This window comes from Copadichromis virginalis, linkage group LG17 (genome assembly GCF_057382275.1).
Source record: "Copadichromis virginalis isolate Kocher_CV1m ecotype Utaka linkage group LG17, C_Virginalis_male_GT1.1, whole genome shotgun sequence".
NCBI lineage: Eukaryota > Metazoa > Chordata > Actinopteri > Cichliformes > Cichlidae > Copadichromis > Copadichromis virginalis.
In genome coordinates, this window is record NC_140634.1 from 7,855,768 (window position 1) to 7,883,149 (window position 27,382).

General features: G+C 41.7%; 1 protein-coding gene across 1 annotated transcript in view; it reads right to left on the bottom strand.

The window, feature by feature from the left end:
- The window catches only part of gpc1a (glypican 1a), a 48,931-nt gene extending 22,728 nt beyond the window's left edge, over positions 1-26,203 (bottom strand). The window contains exon 1 of the mRNA XM_085436118.1: positions 26,025-26,203. Within this exon, the coding sequence (XP_085292244.1) occupies positions 26,025-26,175 (151 nt within the window). The 5' untranslated portion in view covers positions 26,176-26,203. The remainder of the gene's footprint in view (positions 1-26,024) is intronic.
- Between the last annotated feature and the right edge of the window lie 1,179 nt (positions 26,204-27,382).

Sequence of the window (27,382 nt, forward strand, 5' to 3'; positions counted from 1 at the left end):
TGAAATATACTTAAAGGTCTGTTAATATACATGGATGCTGCAACCAAGTAAAGTCTATGGATGAGAAAATCCAGGAATTTACTAGGGAAGAAATGGCTTTACCCAACTGGTCCTGTGCTGGACATTTGCAAACAGAAATGACTAAACAACTTTGCGTGTGTGTGTGTGCGTGTCTGTGGTGTGCATCCAATCACACGTGGCCACATAATGAGAGGTCTTCTGATACCTGGTATGAAGGGTATGCACGATAATACCAGTTATGTTCATAATTTCCCTGCTGTGGTTTTGTAAGGTGCTTCTATTCCTTAATGGTTTAAATGTGATCTACGTTCTTTTTTTTTTAACTCCACACCCAACTGTTTAAAATGCTTCATGCCTCAAGGTTAACAGCTACCCAACCCTAGCTGGGTTTTGTTTGAATTGGCCACATTTGTGGTATTCAATCAGGTATAAAGGCAAAAATTTCCTGAATTGCTAAAGTATGCAGCGAGATGTGTTGTATTAATGGCTTTAGAAGGTTATAAAACATGTGAGCCCTTCAATTGTCATGTCAAATAGGTGTGTGGGGGCGGGGGTTGCAGACAGAGTTTAACAAGTGAATCCTTTGTTCTGAGCTACGTCTTAAACTTCCTAACTTTTATCCCTAAAACCTGCAGCTTCCTGAAATATTTTTGCCTCAAATGAAGTTTGCTTTGGACTCAACCCATCTTTGCGGAGCGTCTCTGGTCTCATGCGCTGGCATATCAACCACTGCATTTGCACACTAGGGTAGATGCCAGTATTCTTCTCTTTTTTTCACAGGGTTCAACTAAAATAGATATCCAGGAACCTCTCTAAACAAATAAATACTTTGGCTGATCTCTCACTTCTGGCTTAGCTTTACCCCTGGTCGTCTATATGAGCACACCCTTCTTTAGATCCTAACAACTGTAACAACCTCTGTCCGATTTCCAATCTACCCTTCATTTCTAAAATACTCGAAAAAGTGGTTGCAGCTCAACTTCATTTACACCTGGTTAATAATCTATGAGAGATTTCAATCTGGTTTTCGCTCATGTCACATGCTTTACTTAAAGTCACTAACGATCTTCTAATCGGAGCTGACTCTGGTCTTCTCACCATTCTCGTCCTTTTAGATCTGAGCTCAGCCTTTGACACCATTTCTCACTCTGTACTTCTAAACAGACTTTCCTCTCTCGGCATCTCTGACACACCCCTCGCCTGGTTTCAATCATATCTCCTCGACCGTTCCCAGTTTATTCAACTAAGATCATTCCGCTCTCGTCTATTCCCCGTCACCTCTGGTGTACCTCAAGGCTCAGTTTTAGGCCCTCTTCTCTTCATAATATACATCCTCCCTCTAGGTACCATTTTCTGCAAATTTGATCTTCAGTTTCACTGTTTTGCTGATGACACCCAGTCCATTCTTGTCCACAGTCTTGTTACGTCCCATGGTCTCCCCCAAAAATCCCTCCATAAGCTTCAACTGGTTCAGAACTCTGCTGCTCGCATTATCACCAGAACCCCCTCCTACCAGCACATGACCCCTGTTCTTCAGGAACTTCACTGGCTTCTTGTGAAATTCCAGATAATATTCAAACCTCTTCTGCTCACCTTCAAGGCCATTCATAACCTCGCTCCTCCTTACCTTTCTGACCTGTTAACCACTACCTGTTCTGCCCGTTCACTTCGATCTTCTTCTTCTATCCAGCTTGCTGTACCTTCCTTCCGCCTCACCACCATGGGAAGCAGAGCTTTCAGCTGCTCTGCTCCCAGGCTGTGGAACTCTCTACCACCAGAAATAAGAAACATTGGTTCTCTCCCCCAGTTTAAATCCCAACTCAAAACTCAACTGTTCAAATCTGCATATTCACTGTGAATCCACTGTTTGTTTAATTTTATCTCTAGTGTAGGGTTTCAGCAGCAATAACCAGCTGTGACTGAGCAGTTTCCAGCAGTTTTCAACAGTTCCAAGCCCAACGGTGCCAGGTATGGAGCATAAACAGAACTACACTTGTTATTTTTGGGTTTCGCACCATAAACTCATCCCCAGAGTGAAACCCGCCTTCATAGAATTCTACTAAAAAGTCAAGGACAACAACCAGAACAGTGCTTGGTGCCACTAGGTGCAATGAACTGGTCAGATATGTACAATATATACAAAAGGTATCCTCAAAATGAAGATCAAGTTAAAGGAGCACAGAGGAGATCAAACATGCACAGGGGAGAGAATAGGACTCGAAGGAGGCAAACTCAGTGAGGTTTCTGATTTTGTTGTATAATAATCAAGTTCACCACTGCCCTTGGTTATGTATTCAAAACAGATGAGTCACCTAGGAAGCAGTGAGAAACTATTACTTAAGCTAAGTAAACTCAAGCTTTAACCTTCAAAGATGCCAAGGATGGAAAAACAACAACAGCAGCAAAACCTGTTTTTACTCTTAACGTCTAAAATGGAAACTGGTCATCACAAAAAAACCAGAATAATTACTGTACAAGACCGCAGAATCACACACACACGCACTAAGTTATACACGTGCAGAGCACTACCCGCTTGTTTGGTGTTTTTAATTCATTTAAAGTTTTCAAAAGAGCAGCTGTGACGTAAAAGGCAGCTGAGCTTAATGCAACCCTGTGAAAACATGCCGCTGCAGTCTTTACCATGGCGCTATCCCTGTTAATATTTATCAGCTGCTCATGGTGATGAACACTCCAGATGGGTGGTTTCTCAGGTGCATGCATGATTCAAAGCCATTGCCAACAATCTTTAAAAAAATTAACCAGACTGCATCCCCCTGAAAATTACTACGTAAGTGTTGGCTAAACACATGCGACACTGCAGGAGATCTGATCGGCAGTGAATGAGTTACTGCGGCAACTTGATGTTGTGCACAAACTGAACATCTTTCTGTAGTTTGCCTGTTGGATGTGGGCACTGGTATTTGTGATCAACATGAATTATTTGGCCAGTATACTGGCTGACTGCTCACAGATATACTATATATTTTCTGATATGCATCGATATAAAAGTTTGTTGAAAAATCAACTTGTTTTCAATAATCTCCACGTGTAAGTAGAGTATGGTTTGGGTAAAGTTGGCGATCAAGGATCAAAGAATGCAATGAAAGCAAAATCCATTTAAATACAGATTATCCTGTTTTTTATTGGAGGAACACGTTTTTCACCTCATGAGGTTGGCGTGAATCCCGAGGAGGTAAATACTTTGGTATTGATTATGTGGAAATGCATGATGTGATATTTATGAGGAAAAATTCCTTTAATGCCAAGTAGAGATCACAGACTCCCACAGCCCTCCTGGAGCTAAGTGCTGCATTATAGAACCTGGTTGTGCTGCAGGGTATTTTGCACTTCATCATTAGCAAATCCATTTAATTCAAACCATCTTTTTAGTTTTGCCTTCAGACAGCTTACACTGGTTGCCAAAGAGACCGCATTCATTTCCTTTTCCCATCAAAAACATACGCCTGCGACTTTCTTCTCTGCATCACACCCTCGCTGTTTCATCTCCCCACCCCCTGAATTCCTTGGGATAGCCCCGACATACCTGAGCTCGTCTCGACAAGCGAGCAAACCTCAGCACAGATTACCTGCATCGCTCTGCGGGCAAACAGAGAGTCATCCAGGCAGGGATAAAAGGCCCAAATCAAGCCCAGTCTGCAACAGGAAGGGTATTATGTTTATGGGGGTGACACGGGGCAGAGGACTGGCTGTAAAGTGAGACTACGCTCAGTCCTCTTTTGAGTAAACTGAAACTCAAATTAAACTTCAATACAAGCAAACTTTGAATAAGACAAGCCACCATTCCTACTTTGGCAGCACTCACATTTAATCAAAGACAAATTGTTGAAGCAGCAGTTTATTTTTTAAATACTTGACAGCAGCTGTCTGTTTATCTCAGTTTGTCACTTAAGTACACATTAATTAATCTCCCTCGAATGCTGCGCTGTCAGTGTTCTGGTGGCATGCTGCTGGTTTGTATCAGACACAGCAAAACATATCGGTTCAGCCTCTGGGTATAGTAACGTAATTGGTATTTGCCCTGCGGTAAAATACATTTTTATGTTCATGGGAAGATTTTTATTTGTTTATTTATTTTGCTCCATAAGGTGTTTATCATCTCCTGCATGGTGCAGAAACCACTCTTTTACTGATTCTAAATCAATTCTTACTGGGGAATGTACGTGGTTTGAAAAAGTCGTTATATATATTTTCCCTCTGCAACAGAATATTTGATGAGCTTTCAGCTGAAGTAGCTAATTAGAGCTCAAGTGGACTGCTTTAAATTGACCCGATCACCACTTATCTTAGATCTACTCTATTCAAAGTAAAGTCCTAATCAGACTTGATTTTCTACTAAGACTCTGTGACTACAATCATCATCAGAAACAACTATATTTTTAATCAAAGTCTATTAATGTTTGACATTTCATCAAACATACTTGTTAGCGACCTTTATGGGAAAGAGTTCAAAAGCAGAAACTGAAAAGGTGAACGTACCAAAACCAGCAGTTGTTTGAGAAGCCACTCGAGGCTGGCTCCCCCAATGAAAGTATACAAGTTAGGCAAAGCCAAGACGGAAGTGCAGTAAATCTAATGAGGTTTTTCAGAAATCTGACGTTAGCTTGTCTGCCATTTTTATGTGTGACAACCACGGTGGAAATGCAGGGTCAAGTGAATAAAGCCTCTGGCACTCAGGAGACCTGTCTGCAACCATTCGGCAACCACTAGTCTCAAGAGAAGAGTGGTTGTTGGGAGTCAAAAGGAAAAAGGACTGCTAAAACAGGATAGGATATTGCCACTGTTTAAATGGCGAGTGGTGAAACCGTGACGAGGAGCCGGAAAGTAAAAGTTGTGCCTCAGTGCTGCAGCCAACAGCAGGTTTTCACAAACAAATACCTGATTTCCACTCTCCTCTCAAGGCTTCAAAATGGTAAAAATACACTTCAGAAATTGATCTGTGACGTCACGGTAGCTGCATCCATTGGTTAATTCAAACTATGCTAACCAAGCTTCGTATAACCCTGCTTGCATCCCTGAATGTTTCTTTTCATTCTGTAATCTTCGTGTTAATAGGTTAAAATTGTGACCTAATAACTTGAAATTTCAAGTTATGTTACTCAAAGTACACCAAAGTACAACACCAGGTAGTAATTGACACTGGAGTGTTTAATACATGGGAATATTACATAGATTCACCCTAGAAGATACTTTTTTTAAACTTTATATAATACCACATATATTCTTGGAGTACAAACATACAGTATTGTTATTTGAGCACGAACGACCAATATAACAAGGTTTGAGTATCCTCCTAAGCTGAATATGTGTATATGCTGCGTGCTGTGTCTCTTCCATGTCCAAAAGTTTTTCTTTGTGCATAGTGGGAGACCGACGGCACCTGGGCCTGATACATGAGGGATCTGGGCTGATGCAGGCTGATAGATGGCACTCAGGCCGGCTGCAAAGCTGATGCATGAATCTGCAGGTCAGAGTGACCTGCTGAGGGGAAAACTCGAAAATACCGGATTTTCAGAACACATGACAAGGCAGACTACAGAGTGGAAATCTACAGAATGGATGACCTTGCTAGGCATCCCTCAATAACTAAAAGAGTCACCAAGAGCTGGTGTGGGTGTCTGTCTGTGACGATGTTCTTGTTGTTTTACCGCTTTACCCCCTGGAGGATGCTTTTTGTCTATTTTTGTCCTTTTGTGTATCTATCACCATTGGTCGGAGTTTCTAGTTACTTAGTAATAACCTGAAATTTTGAGAGACTAATTCAAAATTTTGACTTAGGTTTGTCTGGCATTCTTTAAATAAGCTTCCATAAACAATGTTCACTTAGACACAATAAGATCAACATGGGCTTCAACGCGGAAATCAATGTGGTGACATGACTGTTACTACAGATACGTGTTTAGAAAAGAAAGCAAACACAGCCACAGTCAAAAGAGAAAAAATAAAACAAAACAGGCTATTTCTCAAAGCATAGCTCGACACCATTCTTTATACTGAATACATGAGATGTGTGCTTAAAGTGGCTGGAGGGCTGTTTTCCCTTCAGACTTTACGCTTGGCTAAGCTCATCCCAGATAGATTTTTTAAACTCATTCCAGCCTAATCATTGTTCTCCATTATGAGCTCAATAAAATAATGACTGCAAAAATAAATTAATACGTTTTTGGACCGTGCTGCAATGACAACCACAATTACATAAATACAGGAAAAAAGGAAGTTATAGGACCTTTATTCACCTTTAAAAAAAGCTTTTCCAAGTGAATTTTTAAATTTGTAAATAAACCAGCCAATGTAAGTCTCTTAATATTAAAAAACACTGGCCTGGCCAAAATAAGGAACCAATCTGACTCCTATATACCCACAAATACACTTGCTTAGCACAATGCTAACAATAAGAATACACACATTACGCTTAAGATGAACATCAAAGCTCCGAAAACTTCATCAGAACAAGTAATAATCACATGGACCACAAAAATCTAGCAATGTCCAGGAAAACTGTTACAAACATACCGTGCAAACACACAGGCACCCACACATGCATGCGCACACACAAACCCGCTCTTGTCCCCTTGAGGCCATCATTAGGTGGATCAAGGTCACCAGACACACGATTAAGAAGATCAGGTTAATGCATTTCATAAATACATGCACCAGTTATTAAAATTAGATGTAGATTATAAGCCTTTATTAATCTAAACCATGCAAGCACACACACACATACACACACACATGCACGCACAGACAAAGGTGGGAGACATTTGATGTTACTCATACAGACATAACACCCTGAGGTTGTAGGTTACTCTAAATGGAACATACATAGAGGATAATCTTGTGTCTTTCTAGCACACACACACACACACACACACACACACACACACACACACACACACACACACACACACACACACACACACACAACTGCTTACAAAGCTATTATAGCATTTCTGTGAAAACATCACACTGCAGCCCTAAACCGACTCTGTAATCGTATCTTTAATCATAATTAAGCACCTAAATGAACTTTGCTGAGCTGGTTAAAAGTTGTTTAGTGTGCACTTTCTTTAATTTTACCTAATTAAAAGACCATTTACCTAATTAAAAGACCATTTTTTTGCACCGTGACAAAAATATCCATTTTGCTTTACTTGAAAAACTCATGAGATGCTTCCAATATTCGAGACCGTGGAGGCATCTAGCAGGTTAAATGAGACGTGTAAATCTAATTACGCCCTCGGCCACGGCAAACGTACTCCATCACGTAACCTGCACCAACACTGCACAATAATATTTCTCTGAGGTCAGGCAGAATGCGCTCGAGCTGAATCAGCACACTATAAACCATAACTAAAGTATCTCAGATGACTAGTTTCCAGATGTGAGCCTATACGTCAGACTGTTTCAGCTGCTGAAGGAGTAAAATATGACAGCGCTCCTAGGGTGGTGCATCACAGCTGCCTGTTCAAAACAAAAACAAAACAATAAGTCTGAAAGTAGCCGTTCTTGATAAATCAGTTTGCAATCTCTTTTGTAAAATGTGTCTAAAAAGAAGAAGTTTGATGATCAGACAAAGTACAAACAGCGCTGCACACGTTTGGCTCAGGAGCCCCACCAGTCTGCTCAGTGTTTGTTTTCTTGTTTCTCAGTGCTCACACTTCATATCTCTGCTCTCCTTTCACCTCAACCAGTCTAGGCAGCTGTGGCCCGTGCTGAGTCTGGTCCTGTCTGGGATTTCCTTCTAATAAAAACCAAGCTTTTCCTCCCACCTGTAGCCAAGTGCTTGCTCAACAGGGAGGATTGTCGGATGTCTATAAGAGGCAGGTTTTGTTATGATTGCTTCTATCCTTAAAAAGACATGAAATGAACTCAAACTCGTAAACTGACATAAATTTCTGGGCTGAACTTTAAACCATCAGCAGTTTTGATGCTCTCATTTTCAGTTTGGACTGGCCTCCTCTAGAGGATGATCTGATATCCTCGTGTTGGTGTTGTTCCCAGACCATCATGAAAATGTTGTTCCAGGTTCAACATTGCAAGTGACCAATCACATTGTTGTGACGTTATTCTTTTGCGCGCCAAGCCATTCGTGCATTTATGAAATTCCAATGTTGCAAGGACAATATCAATTCTGCTTACTGTTTATTAAAGGGTTACGGTTAGGGTTAGGGTCAGGGTCCGTTGATCAGCGGACAGAGGCGGTTTCACGCAGCTTTAGTACAGTTTTTTGTTTTACGACGGTTTTTCCCGAAGTCGCAAAAGTATGATGTCACAACATTCTGATTGGTCACTTGCAATGTTGATCCTGGAACAACATTTAGTATGATGATCTGGGAACAACACCAACACGAGGATATCAGATCAACCTCCTCTAGAGGCCTCCTCCAACATCCAAGGAAAAGCTTTAAATGTCGTGCTAGAAACCTGGAGAACTGCTCCTGAAGATTGGCAGAAGTCAGGTGGTGTTCCCATATAATGACTTTCAAGCATGTAAGAATTATACAATGCATTTGCCTTATAACCTGCATTTCTATCTATGTTTGCATGCTTCAATAAATCGTTGCAGCTATTTTCCAGTTTCCTAGCAAAACATAAAGAAATAAAGGCTATCTCAAGACCTTTGTGCAGTGTGCGTATGGTTGCACAACACTTAATGAACTGCAACCCATTAAACTATCAATATTCCAAAGTAGTAATAACAACATTTGACAACCCTTATGAGTTAATGAGGATAGTAATTATACAAATATTTCAACAGGTTCAGATAAGTCCAAGAACAACAAAAAAATAACCTCATCCTATCAGTGAGTCATCTTCTCATGCAGTGTGTGTTCTCAGGAACGAATGAATGCTGGCACAGACTCTCTCATTATTTCTATCATAACAAGACAGCAACAAGCAGACTGACAACTTTTCCACCTCCCTGTTGCAGCAACTGTACAAACCATGAAAGGGCGCACTAGCTGAAACAATCCCGCTCCGTATACAGCTTCTCTTCATTTATCTGCCAGCAGCCAGCTTTAAAGTTGTACCTCTGTATGTCAGTGCATATTAACTTGCTAAAATAACTGTCTCACATTAGGGCCTGCATCATCTTGTGTCAGTGTTACAGTATTTGTCTACACAGTGAGACTAGAGGCAGCATCACCCTGCATGCAGATGCTTAGCTGAATGGATCTAGCAACCGAGTCGGGTGACATAACATAAACATGGGGCAATATTAATGAGAAACTATTTATAGCAATGTCATTTTTCATAATGATAAATATCAGCTTCAGTTTAATTCTAAGCAAAACTCTCCTTGTCTGACACAGCTTTGAGAAATCAGACCACCTCCAAATCGCCAGTTTTTTGTCACTTCATTAAGCAACAATTTCCTGACCTTGTGCCGGCATCTGACTCTCCTCACTCCTTCTAACTTTCCTAACAGTCTTTCACTTCATCCTGCCTCCCTTTTAACTCTTCTCCTAAAATCTGTTTCTCCATCTCTCAATTTCACTGTCACTGCCTCCTTCCTTTCATTCTTGCATCGCTCCTTCCCTCCTTTCTTCCGTGTCTCCTGCTGAGATGAAAGTTAGTTATGGGAAATGACCTCGCGCTGAGTTAGTGCAGTAACAGCCTATCACGTTGTAACTAATGTGACCTCTGACCTCTGGATGCTTAACAACAGACCCGTGCGCATGGTACAGTGCTCACAAATAAGCAGGGCAAAAAAAAAAGGAAATATATACACATTTTCTTTAGATCACTTTACAAATAAAATGTGAAATCGCTGTATAAGAAGCAGCATTTTTAACATACACACACTCTCACATGCCCCGAGTCTGCCCCAGCCCTGACATCACACACCACATCAAAGCAGCTTATTGCTGAGCAGTAAAAGTGGCACAGTGGTTAGAATTTATTCCCTTGAGTCAGACGTTTACTCGCTGCTTCCCTTTCTTAATGAGCCTCTTACAATAACCCTGTCACTTACTGAGCCAAATTACTGCTACCTAAATGAGGGGCTGATGGTACATCTGTGTGTGTGTGTACGCATGTGTGCATGTGTGTGTTTCCGTCACAGTCCCTTCACCATTTAAGGGCACCTGTATGTGATTTAACGTCCCACATGGCCTTCCTCCCAAAGTACGCTTTTACCTTTTTACTATCCAGTGAAAAGCCAAAGGAGGGCAGAGCAGGAGAGAACCACGAGCTGTAATGATGGAAGAGGAGAGAGAAGTAGAGGAGTGGCGAGGCAATAAAATAGAAATGAAAGGAGGAACGGGAGGACTGAGAAACCATCGACGGAGGCAGAAGCAGACACCGAGAGGGAGGAGGAAAAGAGTAAATTATGTGGCTGTAATCTCATTTTAAGAGTCTGATAAAGCTTCTCTGTGTGATTTTGTGATTTAACGTCATAACTGATAGACACTTAGTTACAAAATTACCAGTTCAAAGTGAAAGAGAGGTGGATGTTGTTTTTCCTGATGCTTGCGGATGCAATACACAGTATGGTGTTTACCATTGATTAGAGTGGGAAGATACTTCACACTGGCCGAGAACCAGTTGGAAGATCTGCTCCAAATAGCAACTGGAACCACTATTTTTACAGCAAAAGAATTGAAGTGATGTATAATACAAGTCCTGTTGTACACTCTGTTGCTGTTCAGTTTCTCATTAGCATTCTATTCAGTAGTGCAGTGATGCTAACCAACACAGCTAACGGACAAGGCTTAACAGCCTCAAAACTAATGGCTAGCTTTACAGTGGTGTGGCAGGGCGTGGTTCGTGGTGTGGCTGCAGGGGAGGCTGACACACCGGAGCTCCGTCGGCTCATGATGTCTCCCCTGTATTAAACGTGCTGGGACCTGAGGGGGTTGTTGTTGTTGTTGTGTGTGTAGCTGTCGGCTGAAAAGCTGCAGCCGAGTGTGTTGGAGTATACAGCAAGCGAATAAAGAAGTGCGCTGGAAAGTGCAAGTATGTGGTAGGGTCCGTCATTCGTGCCACAAGTGACTACAGTGTAGATAAAAGACGTGACATCATGTGCACATTGCTTGAGAGTTGTGATGCAATCACCATTTACACTATTCGCCAACCAGTCGGGGAATGCACATTTTCCCATGGTTCTAGATGTCACAGATCAGTCTCTGGGCTGAACTGACAGGAGACTGAATTAATGTGAATGAGATTAAATAAGCAACACAGAACAAAGTGATAGGTCACCATTTTTGAAATGTTACATACAAAACAGAAACTTTAGAAGAAAAATGTACAATTTTTAAGAACTCATCCAATTCCGGGTCACGAGGAGCGACAGTCTATCTAAGCTGTCATTGGGTGAAAGGTGGGGAACACCCTGAACAGGTCACCAGTCTATTCCAAGGAGAGAGACACAAAACCACTCTCATTGTCACAGCTACAATTAAAGTATCATTGATTAACCTAACAAGCATGCCTTTGGACTTTTGAACCCATGTAGGCACAGGGAGAACATGCAAACTCCACACAGATGCTCTTGCAGTGAGGAGACAACACTAACACTGTACTGCCTTGGGGTCTTGGTGTACAGCTGGTTTACTTCCAGCAGCTGAACAAGGATTAGAAGTGCTTCAACACACTTTAATGGTTTACTGGAAATGCTGGAATTTGGCTACTTAATCAACCACAATTCCATCTGCAACCTCTTCAGTAAAAGGAGACAAGTCACCGAGAAAAAGGATGTGCAAAAACTCACTGCAGCACCAGAACAAGAACCACGTTCTGACCCACGTTCAGGGTCTCTGTCCTCAGAGAGGGACAAGAAGATCTTGGAAGATCAGATCCCGGAGAGTGTTGTTAACACTGGAGAGTTAACATCTTGATGCTATGTAATCCATAGTGAAATCGATTACCTTAGTTTTTCATGTAACATAGTGCTAATTAGCAGTAAATACACCGTCCTGCTGAAGCCGATCAATTTTAATTAATATTAAAATCCAAGCCAAACCAAAATCTAAATTCTCACTTGATGGAAACTTGATGGAGACATGGTTGAGGATATACTGTTAGTATTCAAGCTTGGGGATGCATAAATGTCTGTATCAATTTTCATGACTACCCTCTGATCGCTATGGAGATATTACTTGAATCTGAATCAAAGTGGTGGACGGACAGTTTCATTCGGTGTCTAAAAATGAAATAATGTCAGATCTGCAGGCAAGTTACATTAGCATAAAGTGTCAGCACTTACAGTCATTGTTCGTCTTTTCTGCCTACTATGCTATAAGCAGTCAAAAGACGAAGAGAACAAGGAAAAAAAAGAAAAGGAAGGAAAGGAAGAAGAAAAAGATACAAAAAGAAGTTTTATTTGCCACAGGTAAATAAACTCCATATTTATTATCTTCAACAGAGAGACATGTTTAGGGAAAGATGAATGCTAATATGCTCTGACAATGTGCTTTAATTTAAATGAAAATGAAAAGGAGGGTTTTAAAAAAAAGACAAAAGAAAAACAGCTAAACAGAGTCAGAAAAAAAGAGAGGGTGGTGCAGGCCAACTCTAGTTTGGGAGCCTTTTCTTATTTTGTACAGCTAGTGAACTTAAAATATCCCACCACCCATAGTCCAGCTCGGTGTGCTGCTGCTCAGCATGTGTGTGTGTCAATGTGTGTGTTCACATGGCACCAGCACTGCTGCATAATGCCATAATTCTATGTCATTTCTTGGAGTAGTTAAAGGCTCTTAAGCTAACTACCACTTTTCTCCCCTTCACCCAGTCTGTGAAAAAATCCCAGCACGTGCCAAATGGTGTGTGCCACGATGCACAGAGTCAGCATCTTTCCATGTGAGTGTGCACATTTGTGCAAGTATGAGGATAACTCTGGGGAGGCAAAGATCACTTCAGCTACTGCAGCAACTGTTTCACTGAAACAAACCAAAAGGACACTTAGGTATCCCGAGCTGTAATGAGAGTTTCTCGGAATGTAAAGACGTCGAGAAGGGCAAGATTCAGAAAAATCCAGAAACAAATATGCAATGACTCAGTAAGTATGTGTGTGTTATTCCCTCAGTGGTCAGCGCTTCAGAAATCATGCTGTGAGCTAAGAACTGCTAACACACAGATTAACAGGCCAGGATTAGCAGGAGATTAGGCATCAGCCCCTAATCCAACAGCATGGCGTTGGCGGCGGCAGCGGTGATGATGGGAAGGTAGTGAAAGAGGTGGCAATATATTATTGTGCATGTTTGCATGCGCGCAAGTGTGGAAGCTGGTTAATAAGGGCACAATAGAGGCTGATTCCAGCGTCACTGTCATTTCTCAGCAGGGAACATCAAATCCCTGCAGTTGGGCCAACATTAGGTCGGTCGTTTCCAGGTCATGCCTCGAAATGAGGGAGAAGCTGACTGAGCGTGACGACCCCCCGATCGGTTTTGCACTTTCACATCACAGGAGTCAGATGTTCAAATAAAGCAATAAACCCCATCTGCACTCAGTGTCGTCAACAAGCTCCTGTTAAATATGCACCATTTCGAATAGTTCATCCGGTGAGCATGGGGTTGGGGGTTAGCGTGACGGGTAGCGTGTCAAATAAACTGCTCCCCTCAATATGGTCTCTGACTTATTAAGGGCTCCTTATCACACTGATGTTTGTTCAGTTTGTTTTCATTAGCTTCTTGCTATGAAAAGTCTGCCAGTCATCATGATTGATAGCTGCTCTGAATCACAGAGACACCTGTTCAGGACCACAAGAGTGCGATTGGACTGTTGTGTTCATTAACCGTGCAGGTTATAGTTGTCTGTTTCAACCTACAAAACTTATGACTCAGGAGGTTGAGTGATTCATCTGCTGATCAGAAGGTCGGTGGTTTGATCCCTGGCTCCTCCAACCTGCAATGTCCAAGTATCCCTTGGACAAGATACTGAACCCTTAGTCACCCCTCATGGAAGCTGAGTGTGTGAATATTAGGTTAACAAAGTGCACTGAGTAGAAAAGCACTATGTAACAACCAGCCCATTTATCAAAATGTGTTGTTCCTTTTCTTAAATAAGACAACTTCTGAAAGAAAAATATCTCCAACATGCTTCCTACAGAGTCCAGAACAGGAGACGTCATGCAGTCAACATTTAAAAATCTCTTTGCACTTTCAGTCACTGATAGCGTTTAAGTGAAAAGTTGGAAAAATGCAAAGCATCTGTTTAAATTTCACTGGGAGCACATCTTCTGCTCAGTAGTTTACTCACAGAAATTCATCATTATGTCTCCCACAGTGCCCATGGGCAAGGCTCTAAAGTGTTGCGCCGGAGCTGCTACACAAAACGAGGTACATTTCAAAATGTTATACGGGCACCCCTGTGTATCGTCAGAATATATAACGTACGCATGTTATGAGCCGAGGAGCCGCTTTTATGCAGTCCGCCACCTCTATCAAATAAACGTCTCCGTCCTTCCCACCAGCAAGCATGTAATAAACAGAAATGCCTTCAAATAACAATAAAAAATAACAGAAAATAACCTCCGAGCTGATACTCGGGAGGTTAAAATGATAAAAAAGTATGAGGATGTTCGGAGCGTGGCGAGGCTCAGAGAAGCAGGGAGACAGCAGGCGTGCACAGGGTTGGGATTTTCACAGCAACAAGTCTAATTATAGGCCTATGTTTATGCCTCATGTAGAAACACCAGGAAGAAACCCACTAATATACACAGCGATGGATATTTTAGATTTCACATTCTTTATTAACCATCCGCACCATTTTATCTCTGGGGGCTGACAAGCTGTTTTCATTGTGTGAGTGTATGTGTGTGGTAACTTTCAACAAACCGCCAACTTGCTCTTTCCACGAACCGCTGGTTTCTGGCGTGAATGCCGTACCGTAACTCTCATTGATTTTGACCTTTGAAATGCACTCGTCTGCCTTAAAATCAATCATTGTTTTTTACTCCAGTAACGTTATCAAAAAATGATCACGTCCTTAGTTGCTGTTGGAAACGGGTACCAGTCTGTCAGTTTTGCCTTCTGGATCCGTGACGGATAAACCTCCCATGGATACCCTGTCGCACTCAGTCAGATCCGCCTCTGATAATACTCTGCACCAGTGATCCTATCAGCATGGCTGGTGTGCGTACGTGGCTGTGACCTCTCTGTTAGGACACCGTGTGGTCAACAAAGACATCCTCTATTCAAGCTACTAAACTGATAAAACCCCACAGGGAGTCGGTAAAGTCTTCCCCTGTGACAGATTTGTCACTTCAGTAACTGCATAGTCACAGGTTTAAAGAGACAAATGCTAATTATTTTGAGTAGCATGTTATGTACCATGTTGTCATTTTTAAGTATGATATAGCTGTTCTTTCTTGGCCTCTTTTCTTTGTTGTAGTTTTGTTAACTTTATTTTTTTGGACATGCTTTATCAAAGACACGGTAATCTGAGGTCACAGGTCTTGATCTTCATCAGGCTCAGACTCAGACTCCTGCACGCAGCCAACAGTGATGTCATTACTGCTGGCGAGCAGAGTAGGCGGTGTTGAAAGAGGAAGCTGACTGCAGAAACCTGTGTTTGATTGACAGCTTCCAAAAATCGCTTTTGTATTTTGTCAGCAGCAGCATCTATCACTTGGGAGAAGACTGCAGACTGTCATGTGTGCCTCTAACGCACATATAAAAGGTTATGGTGATGTGTTAATGTCCCGGTTTGTGTGTACAATGATGATCTATCATAGCTTCACACCTCATGCATACATTAACACATTTTACTGTTTTTAATACAGTAAATTAACTAGAATAAAATGACGAACTTCATGACGAACTGAGGATTTCAGTCATACTGCACTCCCTCCTGTGCCCACAGCCTGACAAGAGCTGATTTTGTGTCCTCATAGATTCTGTATTTTTGCAACAAGAATCAAATAATAGATGCAATTTTAAGAATTGTTATCCAGGTAAGAATATTTCTGGATGAAACATTTCAGATATATACTTTTGTTCAAAGGTTTATTTGAGATTAATTTGACCATTTCTCTTTTCGCATTCACTAATAGCTCAGTCACAGTTGTAGCTGTAGTTGTAGATATATGGCAACCTGCTAGCAACAGTTGCCTGGTGAATGTCTGGCAAATGCTTGCAGTTGCACAAGTGGCCTGGTGGGAGGCAACCTGTCTGTAAACATCGGCAGTCTGGTTTTGAAATGTCTGCCGTGACTCTCAGCCAGATTGGAGAAGCTTCCCAAATAACTTTCAGTTACTTTATAAATGCAGAAAGATTACCAGATTACATTGCAATCTATCTGAGTCAGGCTGCACGGATGCAACACATCTCTTTGCAAACTCGCCTATTACACTGCTATATAAAGTAAAGCTTGCTGAGCAGAAATTTGCACTAATTATTTCACTATTTGTGGAGTAATATCTGAATTTCTCTTCTATGACGTTCTGGCTGGACTTTAAATGCTGTGTATTTAGACATTAACAGGTGCAGCAGGGTTTTTTTTTAATGATTTGTTGCATTTAATCGGCATATTATCGCAAAAGGATTGCATATAATTGCCAACTTGACTCCAATCAATCGCAACATCATAGCATTTTCACTACATTTTATTATTGTCTCGGTGCACCAAACTCACTAATGCAGTTCACGTCACTCGGTTACAATAATTTTGGTCATGCAGCTGTCTCATTTACTGTTTTCACTAGTGTGACTTTAGCATGATTGAAACAGATTTTCCTGTGGCCAGAAATGGAATAATGTATTAGTCACTTGGATTCAAAACATAATTAAAAAACAGTACTGTTACTGTAACTAATTACATTTTATCATCAAGATAACACAGCACTGACCCTGCAATATGAGCACCAACATACACTGACAGGAAGTTCAACTCTCTAGTTGAAGCTCCGTTTGAAAACGAGGCAGTTTTTCTTCTTGCTCTGCAGGAAATACTCGACTTCCAACAATTAATCCTCGTAAAACCTAATTAATAAGATGTTCCCAGTGGCAGCAGCTCTGCACCGGTGAGCCGGACTTTCAGCGTTTAGCGGAACAGAAAGCAGAGCGCTGTAATGCCTCAGCATACACTCCCTGATGTGTCTGTCTAAACGTAACCTGCTGAGGGGACTGTACTCGCGTCCTTCCCTGAAATCACAGTGTGTGATGCTTAATATGCAGAAGTGCGTGCCGAAATGCCGAGTGTGCACGCCAAGTCGGCAGATTGCTTCCACTCCTGCCGTCTTTATTCGCTGTCATGAGAAGTTTAAAAAATGGTTTGATCGAGTGTACTGTGGAGGCCTGGGAATGCACTGAAGTTATTTTATTTGTCTGTGTTGTTTTTATATTCTTTTTCTTTTTAGAAATAATCAGTTTCCTTCATTTAAATTCAGGCAGTGAACATAAAAAAACTACAGTTGGCTTTAATGAAAAAGAAAAATTGATAATAAAATTGTTTTCTGTGCTGAAGAAAAATTCAAATTCTTTTCAAATTGCTTGATTTGTCCGACTGACATTTTTAGAATTTAAAAGGAACTAATAGATGATCTTTGATTAGTTATCGCTCTCAACAACAAGATGAATAAGCATCAGTATAACATCCCCTTATGTACCGAAGATGCCTGTTATCCACACGAGCCAACTGCTGTAAATCACCATCCTGTCCACAGACATATATGTGTATATATGGAGCATATGCGTAAACAGCCTTGACTCATAAAGCAGCTGAGCAGACACCACATCCGACAAACAAGTCATCGTTTCATTTCGAAAACAGATGGATGCTCAACTCCTCAAGTGGAGGAGGGGAACATGAGAGCAGGGCTGGGAGGAGGAGGAGGAGGAGAATGTAAAAATAGCATCTGATAAGGAGGGGAGAAGTAACTGTTCAAGGGAGGGCAGAGAGAAGGAGGAGGAGAAGGAGAAGAGGTGTAAAGTGGAGCGTGGGGGAGAGAAACACAGAGGTTACCGAGAAGCAATCCTGATTTGTACCACCATTGATTTTAGGTGTAGAGAACAGTTTATGCTCTCACTCCTTCACAGTTTAAAAAAAAAAAAAATCCTTTTACACACCACTCCTATAATATGTGATGATTGTAGTGGAATGCAGTGGATATTAGGGATAGGATGGGATGCAGACAGACGATCCACTGTGGCGACCCCTAAAGGGAGAAGCCGAAGGACAAAGAAGAGGGCTGAAATGAAGTGGAGCTTTATGACTGACTGCATTCAGCAGTTTACCAGAAAAAATTATCTTCTTGAGTCTTTACACATTATATACACGGCACCAGGCAAACATTTGGACACACTGCAATTTCACATCTTTTACAGAAAAGCTCTTAAAAATCTTTTTTATGTTACTGCATCAAGTCTGTGTCAGGTCTGGTTAACAAGTCTTGACTAAAGCTATTTCTACAACTCTAAAAATAGCTGTGTTTTTGTGTTTATTACATCAGAAAGCAGAACGGACCATCCATAAGCTTCTCCAAAACAAGAGAGCAGTAAATAACTTCACTTCTGAGAGTTGAGTCATAGTTTATAAGCTACTGTTTAATAACTGTCTGAAAGTGTCATTAATAAAGTGTGTATGGATGCGGTGCCATAGCTACAGAGAGGAGAGGGACTATCTAGTTCTAAGGAACAGCAAACATAATAGAAGAACTGAATTGACACAAACTGAAACTAATGGAATCACCTTGTGCATGTATCTGAACCAGCCAAGAGACATAATGTCTCCAGTGTGACCTGGTTGTACACCAGTGCCTCCTCCCAGTCGGACATGCCCAAAGCACTTCACCAAGGAAAGCAGTGTCATAAGCTCGCTGTACTCCCTCAAATACTCAAATACTTTGATCTCAGTCTTTTGGTCACCGGCCACTTGTGGCCACAGATGAGGGTGAGGACACGGACTGACTGGTAAATGGATAGCTTTGTTTTCAAGCTCAGCACTCTCTCTTTACCACAACAGGCCATTACAGCATCTACTTTACTGCAGATGCTGCACCAATCAATCTGTCAAATTCTCACTCCCTGGTTCCCTCACTTATGAACCAGTCCCAGGGGTACCTGAACTCTTCCACTTGAGGCAACAGCTCATCACCAACCCAGAGTGGACATTCCTCCATTTCAACTGAGAACCATGGCCTCAGCCTTGGTGCTAATTCTCATTCCAGCTCCTTCACACTTGGATGCAAACAGCCACAGCGTGAGCTGAAGGTTGCTGCTGGATGAAGCCAGCAGAACCAAAAAACTCCTGACGGCACCTTGAGAAGGGCGAGCCTCTCATCTCATCCACAGCACACTGCGTGTTTAACCCTAATAACATCCAAGCAAATATCAACACACAAGTGAACACGGCACTTGCTCAAGTTTTCAGTGACTTACTTCGTATTTTTTAAATATAAAACCAACAAACTATAGTAACCTTTTAAGTAATGATGTGCTCGGAGGCACCACTCAGTTGCTACAGTAGTAATCCAGTTAGCATCAAACTAATGATAGCAGCAATGTACGTCAGCTGATGAACACTTCAACTTTTGCTCCTGGCACTGCCTCCTTATATTGAGAATATTACTCTTACTAAGGGAAAATCTGGGAGAGGGAGGGAGACGGGGGGGGGGGGGGGGGGTTAACAAGCTAACGCTTTTCCTGTAGAGGTGCTTACTCATCCACCAAACAGTGTAGGCCTATTTTAAAAGCATTAAATATCAGGGCACCACAGAAGGAGCAAATATGGAGCACAGGAGACTGCATCTGCATCAAACCAATTGTGACAACATTTCATTTTTTGTGAAGGGAGGATAACAGGAAGGGGAACCAAGTACGAGCCTCCCTCCTTTGCTCATCGTCCTCCTCGTCTGCTTTCACCCTCTTCTGTTGCTCCTCACCTCTCTCTCTCTCTCTCTCTCATGTCACTGCATCAGACATCATGAAAGATTCACAGCTCTGCTTTTAACAGCCAACCAAAGTCCTCTCTTTCCCTCACACACACACACACACACACACACAAGTGCACAACCCCTGCACTCATACATCTAAAGCTGTCTACAAAAACATGGCACCGGGAAAACGACAGACACCAGGAGAGAGGCTAAGGAGGCAGAGAGAAGTTAGAGAGAAGCACTCAGAGCTTTGGTGCAGGTTTGTGCGAGTGCATGTATGTGTGCGCTGCGTATTTGGTGTTCCACATGGTGAAGTATGCTGTGAACGCCTGAGTGAGCATGTGATGTGTGACAGATGACAGACAGTATCAATTTCCTTCCTCAAGCACATTCGTAAACGCTCGTACACACAGCAGTTTCACAGATGCTGCGAGCAGAAAAAATACATAAGATTCACACCTGCTTACATTTCCAATGCAGTTTTCTCTAACTTTGTGGCACCGCACTATTATCACAGTTAATGTAAACTATAAAATATATAGAAAAAGCATTTATAGGTAGGAAGAATGGGAAAGCCATAATATATCAATATATTTAACCAGCCATAATGGTTAGAATGGGGAAGAGTAGCAGTTTTGCATATTGTAGTACTTTATGCAAAACTGACGAAACACCTTAAGCCAAATCCTTTGTAATACTGTAATATTGTATAGTTTGCATACTTTAATACTGCAGTGGCTGCACATGGTAGTAGTCTACACCTTCACCTAACAAGTGAAAGATCCCTGATTTTATTTATTAGGCTGTGTTGCTGTACACAGTTTGTCTTTAAGTATTCTTTATATGATGGCAGGGATACAGCACCTGATCATTTTCCATCATCAACTAATCGATCAACAATGTTCTCTGTGAATAAATTAATCTGTAATCTAATCAAATGTCAGAGAAGATTAAAAACATCGATGTCATTTAGTACCTTGTGATTACACTTACTTATATAAATGACATTAGCAAATGATTAGCGGTGAGTTGCTGCATCACTCGCATAGACATGTTGACAATCAGGCAAGAAAACAAAAGCAAAAACTAAACTAGAACTTGAAATCTAAAAACTAACGGCTGTAAAATTGCTAGTATTGTACACAGTGTAGGGTTGTCAAAAAAATCAATTCTCAGATAATAATCTATTTTTTTTTTCTAAAAATACAAAAAAATTACTGGGCAGTTATTATTTGCAACAGTCACGTGTTCGCCTCCTCCCCTCACCAACAGCTGCAGACATGAACGGTGACTGACGCTCAGTCATGTTAGCATGAGGTTAGCATGATGTTAGCATGATGTTACAACACTTTATGAGCACTACTAGAGGTCAATAAAGCTTCCTTTCCTAACCCCCCCCCCCCCCCCCCCCCCCCCCCCGAAGTATATACAGCTATCATGAATGTTAATCTGGCCTGTGTACATCTTAATGCCTTTGAGCTGTTAGCAATTAGCAATTAAAAATACTGTTGTTATTTTTTCTGTCGATTTTTTGCTTTTCTTTTGTTCTTTTTTATCTTTATCCTGTAGTCTTGAAACTGAAATTGAACATCGGCTATTTTCCTGGGAATTCCAGTATCGTGACAACACTGATGCACACTGATATTTTTCCTGGTGGAAAGACCAGTCAGCTAAATAATATAGACAAGCTTCAGTATGAGACTGCATAATTTCTCTAATTGGTTTCATGAATTAAGCTCATATTCTTTAGCGACGGTATCAATGCAACCAAGCAGAGAATTAGTGCCGCCAGCTCCAATGGAAAGGATGAGAAATAATTACATTTTAAACAAATAGTGACGAAAGCTGGATTTAAAATAAAGAAACTAAAGCCTGGCACTGCACTCATCTGACTTCTGAGGTGTCCAAAAAAAGTTGAGACGCCATGTAAAATGTCCAGTTTTACTTAAATAAAACAAAATAATTGAAAACATTTTGTTTTCATTTTCACACACAAAAAAGTTTTGAAATATGTTTGCTAGCTTCAGTCCTTGCACTACATTTTATTAGCATTTTGCACAGAGTACCAACACATAACTTTTCAGCTCCTCCCATATTGTCTTTCAAACATTCAAATAATGTAACAAATACTCAAAATGTAGGCCACACAAACCCACGCACACCGACACAAACGCATCAAAACTCAATACCTGTGAATTGCGCAGGTTATATACGCTGTATCTGTTTCTGTGTGTCACTTGATCACATGGGTGTGTGCTGCTCTGCGCAGACAAAGCATTTGTGAATGAAACTTGGTGTCTTCCTTGAAGAAGGTGTTGGTTTTCACTGACTTTTAAACACACACACATAGACAGATACACACACAGGCTATAGGATGAGCTGGCCTTTAACTATTGACCAGGTGAAGGATACATTGTATAACAAGAAGAGAAAAAAACGCTTGCAGGCAAAAACACAGACAGGCAGACATCAGGAAAGACGACTTCCATTCATATGGTGTAAAACCTAAATGACAATGGATGTCAGCAGAGTCTAAGAGTCATTTTGGGTTTTCTTTTTTTAAATTCAGGGTAAAAATGTAAAGCATCTGTTCCTCGTGTTACACAGATTTTACTCTGGAACTATGATTTTCTCACATGTTTAATCCTGGAAAAAACATGATTATTTTCTGAATGTTTTCTAGATTTTAAATACAAACCTAGAGATCTAGAAAAAGCTACAAGCCACTACAATTTTTCATTCATTTCACTCATTGTTTTCACTTTGCATGGCTGCCCTGTGAAAGAGACTGGTTCTCAATGGGACTTCCTGGTTACATCAAGGTTGAACAAATAAATTGCACAATTTAAATCCTTCCATTCAGGGCTGACATTTTGGCTTTTTTCTTTGCATTCATTGTGAAAATTGGACTTCTTGCCATTTACGTTTGTGCTGGTTTGGAGAAATAGATGAAGCAGCTAAATACGCGTCATTCAATCGCAGGTTGGTGTTATTCACCTGTGAAAATCCATGTGAACGAGATTATGGGGAGAAAAAGCAAACAAAACTTTCATCTACACATCGATCCATCCATCTGTCTATTGTTGCGATTACCTTGATTGTGGCGAGTGATTTGTAGGGTTTTTCGCTCTAATATTAATAGAGTCTTTACCTTATGCCTTGAGGTGACTGTTTTTGCACATATTTAAACAACATATTTTCACAGGAAGAGAACTAACCTGAGTGACATTAGCCATCGACCACAACCAGCTGAGGGGGAGGGGAAAGCGAAGAAAAAAGGAGAGCATAGACAGACAAGGATGAACTATGCTTATGGAGTGATACAAGGGGAGCACAGAAGACATAGTTTATGCTCCCAGCAATCTGAGCCTATAGCAGCATAATTAAGGGGTGTTTCAGGGTCACCTCATCAAGCCCTACTTACAAATTTGCCACTAAATGTATGCAACATTGCAAAAGAGTCCAATGTACTAAACACTGAATTCAAAAATGTTCATTATCTTAGCGTAACTAACAAGAAACTTTTCTAATTAGACCGTAACAGAAAGTGAAGTTGATAGGAACATCATTTGCTCTCACTTTTGACCTGACGATGGCACTAAATCCTAAGTCTGGGGCTTCCCAGCGTTATTAAAACCCATCCTGTAGGGAACATGAATGTTGGCTAAAACATGCTGATATTCTCTGAATTCAGGTATGCTTCTGGTTCAGTTGGGTAGGTGCTGCTGTTAGTACTCGTTTCTGGGCGCAAAACTCCATTTTATTTGCTGAATCTATGTACTAATATACTGATTTGTCACCCAGGGAAGTCTTCTAGCTGAATTACACTTCCCAAACATTGTTATGCTCTGCAGATAACGCTAACTGTGAACTGCTTATGATTAGCAACAGCTGGGTCTTGTCCCATATCATTAGGAAAGTGTTTGTTCATCCAGATGCGAGTCTGCTGCATGCGCAGGAAGGCCACAGGGCTTAGATATTTAGCTTGTTTACTGCCCTGAGAGATAATAAATACATTAGGAAGGCAAGTAAGGCTCAGTGTGCTAAATGACCAAATATTGCTTATGACGATCACGTTGTCGGTTTTCCTGGAGGACTTTTTTTTGTATAACTTCATTATGACCTGTATGGCGAGGGTTTGTCTGCATTACTGTAATGCATGCTTGAAAACCAATCCAGAGTGCAAACAATGAAACAAAGAGACAATATATTGTATCAAACATTTAACATTCCTAGTGTGCAGAAGAGGTATGGAAGTAAACAAAATGAATTTGTTGTGTTGTATCTACTGTGTTTTTCCAATAGACTGTATTAATGTTTTGTTCTCAGGTTGGACATCCTCCAGAGTGCGGAGGGCCAGATAATCTAAATTGACCCACCTAAGGTCCCTGAAATGAGAAGGACTGAAAAGCCCCTGTTGTGGGGAAATCTTCCCACATCTCTGTGCCCAACTGGTCGTCAGTTTTAATGAGTTCTGGGGAGGCAGAACTCTTGCGCAAATAACTAGAGCAGCTCAAGGTCCAAGAGACTGAAGCATTGTGTTCTTCATCTGTCAATAAAAGATGAGCTTTTAATGGAAGAGGAGGGAAAATGTCGTGTCGAGTCTCTTTCACAGTCTTCCACTAAACACAGACAGACCTTGAGTGACTCACTCACTGTCTCTGGTTGTGGGTTTTTCTCCCCCTTCTTTCCTTTTCTCTCTATTTTCACATTCTTTGCCTCACTGTTATCTATTTTCTGGTTTCTGTCTGATTCACACACACACACACACATCCAATATTAATAACTCAGCCGCCCATAAGTGTGCATTTCCACTGACACAACACAAAATGACCTTCAGATCGCAGACGCTGAGCACACAAACACACCTTGCTCTCCCCTCGCTTTCATCTCCTCTGCACGCTCGCTGCTGTCTGTCCATCTTTAGGTGAAATAAGGGAGGAGACAGAGGCCGACAGATGATTGCCTTAAAGGGGACAAGAGCTCAATTTCACTTTCCCCAAGGCCAAGACACTTTTAATCTGCATTTATGGTTTGCAGCAGCCAAAGAGACAAGATAGAGAGACTTTGATGTGTGCTGTCTGACTGACAGACGAGAGATCAGGCTAACTGATTACTTTCACTGCCTGGGTAATTCACTGATTGACTAAATGCATGATTGCCTGACTAGTTGGATGACTGACTGACACGATGAGAGTACAGGAATGAAACAAAAGAAGTAAAATGAGTGTAAACCACGTCTTCTTTTATTCAGCTCATCGGCAGCTTATGTTGTGCGATCGCTGAGCTGTAGCTAGAGCTGTGATTGGATATTGCCCCAGGCGAGCCTAAATTATTAGTTTATGCAAATTCCAGCATCTACTGGGTCTCTCTCACACACACACACACACACACACACACACACACACACTACACCTGCAGTCCATCCACAGCAAGGTGGACAATGAAAAATGCCCCGGGACACAAGTCTGCATCCGCCCCCTCTAGGTTATATTAACAGTTCTTCACACCTGGAGCACAAACACCAGCAAACACAAATATATAAAAACAATGAATAGATTGGAATGGCTCCACAAGACACATGGCTCACACCCACCTGCATTTCTGCCCTCAGCAGACAATGAGCATACCCTGAAGGACTGTAGACTGGGAAACACTGAGATGCTGAATGAGGGGGGTGTATAAGAGTGCACAGAGAGGCTGAACAGACGCACAATGAGGCACACGAACTGGGATGCAGCATAATAATAAACCCTCAGCAAAGCTGCCCTTTGGGAACATTTCTTTTTTTTAAAAGAAAAAGAAACCTTAAGCTGATTTATTAACATAGATGGAATTCCCATTCACGCAAACCACAATAAAGCACTCAATGTTTATGAATAAAAATGATCTAGCACAGACTATGTATAATGCAACAGAATGGCATCCTGAACAGCCGCTCAAGAATCCCACAAAATAAGGCAAGGCACGAGGGGGGTCATTTAAGAATTATGTCACAACATGCTGTAATAGTTGGAGCGATCTGAAATTTAAAAAAAAATTATGATACAAAAACTTGACTTTATCGTTCCTGTGGAGGGCGTTAAGTGTTGTCCTCTTTGTTACCACCAAAACAATTAATGAATTTAAAAAACAACTACAAAAAACAAACAAAAAAAAAACTCACCGGAGATCTCAGTCTGAGGAACCCTTTCCGAAGTGAACCCTTTCCCGGTGTAGAACTGCCGCAGGTCGGAGCAGCTTCTATCCGCCCCGGCCACCGGGCCCGGTGCGGCACACAGACTCACCAGCACACAGAGAAGCACCGGCAGACGCATCTTTGGAGGTGTAGTCCTTTTTCCTCACACGCAGTTTTTGGATTAGACTCTTATCCACAGTGTTTAGTTGCCTTTTCTCTTTTTTAATATTATGTTGGTTATTATTCTTCAGAGTTTGGGGGGAGGCGGGGGGGTCTGCGAACAAACAAAAGCAACGTGTCCCGTTCAAACTCCACTCCTCTTAACTAAAACACACACATACACACTCACTCACTCTCACACACACAGCCACGGGAGAGGAGGAGGCGCCCGTGGCAGCCAGTCCGGGATGTTTGTGCGAGAGACGAGGGGCTGCGACGCGTGGGACTGTAGGTGTCAGATACACCGTGCTGCTCCTCCTCCACCTCCTCCCTCTGCTCGGTGCTGCTGGTTGTGAGCTGCAGAGATGCGAGAGACAAAAGAGAGAGAGATAGAGGAGGGGGGTGCGACAGAGTGAGCGAGCAAGGAGGGCAGGTGTCAAAGCCCGTGAAGCTCCGCGGTCTGACTGTGCAGCTTCATGATTATGGAAAAAGTGCAACAAAGATCAAAATCAAAAATCAAAAATGTTGCTCTGAATGCGGCTTTAGACAAGAGGAGACATGCCCGGTCCCTTTTCCAAGCTTTGGGACAATGAAATGTGTGTTGGTGGGACGGGAGTGTGCAGCAGTCCGTGCTGATGCTCTCTCTTTCTCTCTCTCTCGTTCCCTCTCTTTGTGTTGGGTTTTGTGCTGCACTAGCCGTGTGCAAAACAGTGCCACCTGCAGGTCTTTACAAAAAAAATATAGCACAGAAAACGTCTTCCAACAGCACACACTCGCTGGCCACTTTATTAGTTACCCGTGTTCAACTGATCCCTCGTGTGAATATCTGATCAGTGCGTTTAGACGCGCAGAGATGCTCAAGCTGAGTTGCTGAAGTTCAAACCCAGAATACGAATGGGGAAGAAATCTGACTGAAGTGACTTTGAATGTAGCACCAAACTGCTGATCTGTTGGGATTTTCCTGCACAGCCATCTGTAAGGTTTATAGGGAATGGCCTGAAAAGAGAAACTATAAAGTTAACGGAGACTCACCGGGTGAAACTGCTTTGTTGAATTCAAAGATCAGAGGAGACTGGTCAAACTGTTTCACAGTATCTCAATTAACTATTCTGTACAACCAAGATATGCAGAAGAGCACCTCTGAATGCACAGCACGTCAAAGAGTTCTTCTAGTATTTTTGTTGCAT